Below are 5911 nucleotides of genomic sequence, written 5' to 3' on the forward strand. Positions count from 1 at the left end.
AAGATTGACGAGTATATACTACATTACTACTCTACAACTGGCTGGTTCCTCCAGCATTAATTATAACGTAAAAGAGAGCGCAAGTGGACAAAATAGTGTCTAGATTTTGTGCCTAGTTATGGATAAAATCAAGTAAGGAGTGGCCACGTCTGACACCAAGACAACACTGAATATTCATCTTCATCCGATACGGTAAGGAAACGACACCGTTTCAATATCCAATACTGTGTGCTGTCACTCTCACTCTCACTCTCTTCGGAGTCTCATCCTCTTCGTCCGTGTGCCTCTGGCTCACTCTACCACCCAAAGCTAAAATCTATTGTCCCAATTCGTTTTCCCAATTATTCACTTCAATTCAATTCCAGCTATGGCCGCCCCACCTTTATACTTCCACGCTACCCTGTGTACTTCCCCGTCCCCTTCTTCTGGCCGTTCTTCTACCCTCTCTCTACTTTCCAGACCTCACTTCAACAGTTCCTCAACAAAGCTCAAAACTTTCTTCCCTCTCAAGCATGCTGCAAATGCCACCTCTACCACCCGCGGCGGTTCCCTCTCCGTTCGCATGACTTGGGATGGACCACTATCTTCCGTCAAATTGATCATCCAGGGCAAAAATCTAGAGGTATATCTATGCTGAGTTCCTAGGGATACTTAATAAAATAAAATGAAAAAAAAAAAGAAAAAATGAATTGTTTATGAACTGTTTGTTGTTTTGCTCAGCTCACTGATGCGGTGAAGCAGCACGTGGAGGAGAAGTTGGGGAAGGCCGTTCAGAAGCACAGTCACTTAGTTAGGGAAGTTGATGTTAGGCTATCCATTCGAGGAGGAGGAGAATTTGGGAGAGGACCCAGGACTCGTAGATGTGAGGTAACGTCACCCAATAATTTCATTCTATGTAATATTGGATGTGAATTATTTAAAATATAATTATGATTTACAACAAAACCACATGTCTGAAGCCACTTAATAGGGCAAGGCTTGCTTTGGTAATATGGATTTGCAACATTATGCATAGTATAGTGGTAGAAATAGAATATTTTAACTTTGGAATCATCACATGTTGTGGTGATGATGTGTTGAGTACACAATAAGTAGAAGAAAAATAAAAAATCAGTCACTTGAAGATCTCTCTTGTGCATATAAGCATGTGTTTTCAGTTCAATTCATTGATTCATGTTTCCATTATTCTTTGGTTTCCAATCAATTAGGTGACTATTTTTACAAAGAGGCACGGAGTGGTGAGGGCTGAGGAAGATGCAGAAAGTACATATGGAAGTATAGATTTGGTGTCCTCAATCATCCAACGGAAGCTGAGGAAGATAAAGGAAAAGGAGTCGGACCATGGTCGGCACATGAAGGGCTTCAACAGGTTGAAGGTTAGAGAGCCTGTGGAGCCGGTACCACTGGATGAAGAAGAGATATCTGCAGAAGAGGAGGAAGAAACAATTGATGAGGTTGGTAGTTGATATTTGATAAATAACCTTCAATTGCATTTTGGATTTGGTTTTTGCATGCATATTTACATGAGTTCATGAATTCCAAAAAAAAAGTTTACGATCTTGTTCAAAACACAGGAGGAAAAACCTAATATTAGGCCATTGTATATAACATGTTATAGGATTACAAATGAGAATTGTTTTGGAAGTGGAAATAGATTTGATAGGTGTTCTATTATGACTTATGAGTAATTCAAACCTTTCAAGCATATTGAAATACTCCTAGTTTTTCTGTTGGTAGATAGCTTTACTCATGTTGTGAACTTGACTTGTAGGTTGTCCGCACAAAATACTTTGACATGCCTCCGTTGACTGTGGCAGAAGCAATTGAACAACTCGAAAATGTTGATCATGACTTCTATGCTTTCCGAAATGAAGAAACTGGTGAGCAATTAGTGTCTAGCTCTCTGTTTTTGTGTGGCTTTGTTTCTTACTTTGCCATATTTTTGTTGGTTTTTCTCCTATTTTCAATACATTTTGTTATCATGGTAACTAACTTTATTCCCTATGCTGCTTCAGGGGAGATTAATATTGTATACAAAAGAAAAGAAGGAGGTTATGGAGTCATTATTCCCAAAGGAGATGGTGAAGCACAGAAATTGGAGCCTTTAGTGATTGAACAAGCTAGAGAACACTCCCTGAAAGAATGAAAGGAATTCAAAAAGAAACCGTGTATGTAAGAAGGCAAGAGCTTGTACATGATTAGCGGATACTAATGGTAGCTTCTGCGTGGCCGAAGTGCACAGGGAACTTCATTGATGGCTTTGGTGTTACAAGTGTAAAACAAACTTTTCGATTTTAAAATGGAAGAGATGAATCACAGTTTTGACTGCACATAATGTCCAGATTCCAGAATAAAAACAATTTCCTCCGATAATGCCTCCTTTTTCTGTCATCATCCGTTTTGTGTTGGTCCATGTTTGTTTCTATTGTACAACATAGGGTGTTCATGATGTTTTTGCTTCATTCAATAAGATTTTGACGATAGTTTATAAGGTAAAAAGTCGGCTAGAATCCAAGTGATAGGGACAGAAATACAGAATCAAACAAAAACTTTCCTAGTTAATCAAGCAAGCAGTGTGCTGATTTCATTCGGGTAACCGGAGCTTTATTGCTAGTGGATGGCATGAATAAGTGAGCATTAGATAGACGCATATTAAAAAAGAAACCGAATAATTGAGCACGCCGACAAGAAAAACCAGAGTTCTTGATGCATTTCTTTGAAAAGTACTACATAGTGACTTACTGCATTTCTTGACAGTAGTTGAAACACATGGATGCAGTAGCATTGTTGAAAAAAAATGATCGACAAATGTGGATTGACACTTGACAAAGTTGAGCAATTCTTCACTAGTTCAAATAAGAGGGAGTGATGGAATATTACAATTAAAGCCAACCTGAGCACCAAGCGCAGGAATCACAAAATCGTAATCATCACAAGAGTATATGCAGAGTGAGATAATATACATATATATTGCAACTCTTGAAACATAAAGCTAGCTTGATGAACTGCAAAAACAACCGTCGAAAGTAAAACTTGTAAAATCCTAATACATATGGAGATTAAAAGTAAGGAAATGCTTACTAATATACTAAACTTTATAAACAAAAAACACCGAGAATAGTCAAGTACTAGAGAAGTCCAAGTACAAGTGCTGGTTGAGTCTTACAGAACAGAAGAAACAGCAAAAACACCATCTTGCCTCCTTGATTTCATATCCACCAACTTATCTCCCTCAACAACCTTGAAAGGATCCAACATAATAGAATCCATATTCAGCTTTGGAAATCCCAATTGGACCTGATCAACAGCATTTTGAAACGACACTCTCACAGATTTCTTCCATTCCCTCATAAGACACAATTCAGTATACTCAGACTCCTTCTTTACCCTCTCAAGCTCCCCCAAACACTTAGCAACCTCCCTCTCCGCCTTCTCCAGCTTAGTCACCACCCTGCATAGTTGCCTCTCCTTCTTTTCCAGCTCCTCTACCAAGAACTCAGTAGCGGCTGCTATTCTCAGTGCATTCGCCTTCACGAAATGTCCAACTTCCGTGTGGCCGGTGTGGCGGAGCTTGTCCTGGTCAGGGCTAGAGAACAAGTGATGCCGAATGTGATGGTCGAAATCAAAGCGGCGATCCCACAGGGAGAGGACCCTTCCTTCTCCTTCAAAATCTTGCAGATGCTGCATATCAATATCTGCAACAATGTTCTGTTCGTGAAACAAAGGAGGAGGAGTAAGAGGAGCAGCACTGTTCTCCACAGAAACCTTTTGCTTCTTCTTCATCTTCTCCGCTGCTCTTTCTCTTGTGAGTACTTCCTCCTTCCTCTTCGGTTTCTTCTTCACTTCCTCAGCTTCTTCCTCTTCCTCTTCCGACTCTGACTCCTCAGCTATACAATCAGATCAACAGAATAATATGAACAAGAAAGTAAATACAAATATTGAAAATAAGATTATGAAAATGCAGTTACCATTAATGAGAGAGGAACAAGAGAATGGAGCTTTCAGCTTCTGGAACTTTGTGACCAAAGCTTTATCAGAATCAGAGAGACTCCAAAACACAGGCGAATCTGGAAACTTCACGAACTCAGACCAACAAAGAGGAAACTTTGGGTTCTTGTTCTGATCCATGAAGAAAGGAACAGAGCTACCATCACCACCACTCCCCTTGACTTTGAAGAAATTGTTTTTGAAGCGGAAGCACCTCAAATCCAAAGACAGAAGCTTATGTAAACCTGGACGAGCATGAATATGAAGCCATGCACCTTTCTTCTTCTCCACCAACTGAAAGAAGTAGAAGAAAGTGGGAACAGTAGGGGTGAGTTTGTGAAACTGGCATAGGAGTTCGAAGCACCGAACGAAGACCCAACCGTGAGGGTGAAGCTGTGTAGGAGCTGCGTCAATCTTGTTGAGGATACTCATATGGAAATCGGAGAAAGGAAGAGGTAGCATCAAATCAGTGAAAAGCGCCTTGTACACGAAGAAGAACCGTTCTTGTTCTTCTTCACCTGAACCGTAACAAACACGGTCAAGGTCGGTGCAGTGTCCGAATGATACACTTGCATGATTTGGTTGGAGGAGTTTGGTGGGGGTGAGATTGGCGATGTTGATGTCTGACTTGGTATTCAAAACTTCAGGGTCAACCCAGTTCCAGGTGCTACCGCTACCACCACCGTTGGAACATTTCTGGTTGGTTTTCGTCATCCTGAAACAGAAAAGTGAGAAGAGAAATTAACAGCATTACCATGCAGCCATGGACACTAATGAAGTGATACTGAGACATACCTGATAAAACTGAGAAGACAAAGTTGCAGAATGTAGTTCAAGCGTCCAACCAAGAGTAGTGATAAATGAGACATTAATTAATTTAATTAACAATTAAATGAGCCACTTAGATAAAGAAGATTAAAATTTTTTTTTAAATATTTTTAATTATTTAAAATTTAATATCTATAATTGATTAAATTATATTATTTTTATTAAAATTAAATCAGATAAATTGATTTGACAAAAAAATCGATAAATTATATTTTAAATTAATTTAAATTAATATTTTTTTATAAAAAGTAATTATAATATTTCTATTATAAAAAATTACTAAAATATTCTTTTATATATATATATATATATATATATATATTAAAAATCCTAAATTCTAATTCTTTTTTTTTCTGTGTCGCTATAGGATTAGAATTTAAATTTTTAAAATTAAAAAAAATATAATAAACATATTTTAATTATTTTTTATAATAAGATTATTGTAGTCATTTTTTGTAAAAAAGAATATTAATTTAAATCGGTTCAAAGTTTAGTTTATTGATTTTTCGACCAAATCAATTTATTTGATCTAATTTTGACAAAAATAATATAGTTTAATCAATTATAGATATTAGATTTTAGTTAATAACAAATATATTTAAAAAAAAAGACGTTTTAAGCATCTTTATGGGAGTGTCTCCCTAAAATTAAATTGGTTAAAATTACTCATTAAAATTAATTTTTTTTATCAAAAATAAAGATATTCGAATCGGCATAGAAAAATGATGTCATTTAAGTTATAATTTATTGACTACTAAAATCACTTACTAAAATATAAAATATATATTTATATATAAATACATGATAATTAATTTTAATAATTAATTTTAATATATAAATAATATTTTTAAAATAAAATACATTTTTAAGGAAAATATTTAAATGACACTCTTCATAAATTAATTTGTAAATGAATTTAAAAATGATAAAATACTGAAAAATGGATGAATAAAGTGTTATGCACAAATGTGGAACTGCCAGTGTCAGAAGTCACAAAACGTAACCTGCCTTTTGTGTGGGACGAAAATCAAGAAAATGTTGCATCTTGCAAAACGCAACCTGCGATTCGCAGGGCAGGACAACCAATTTTCGAAAC

At 36.3% G+C, this 5911-nt stretch overlaps 1 protein-coding gene across 1 annotated transcript; it reads left to right on the top strand.

Moving 5' to 3' along the window:
- Positions 1–229: 229 nt before the first annotated feature.
- Positions 230–2373, top strand: LOC130954584 (ribosome-binding factor PSRP1, chloroplastic). The gene is made up of 5 exons (XM_057881344.1): positions 230–622; positions 721–867; positions 1209–1454; positions 1772–1880; positions 2016–2373. Exons 1-5 carry the CDS (start codon positions 368–370, stop codon positions 2144–2146), a joined length of 888 nt encoding a protein of 295 aa, XP_057737327.1. The 5' UTR covers positions 230–367; the 3' UTR covers positions 2147–2373.
- Positions 2374–5911: the final 3538 nt, after the last annotated feature.

Source organism: Arachis stenosperma, chromosome 10 (assembly GCF_014773155.1).
Source record: "Arachis stenosperma cultivar V10309 chromosome 10, arast.V10309.gnm1.PFL2, whole genome shotgun sequence".
NCBI lineage: Eukaryota > Viridiplantae > Streptophyta > Magnoliopsida > Fabales > Fabaceae > Arachis > Arachis stenosperma.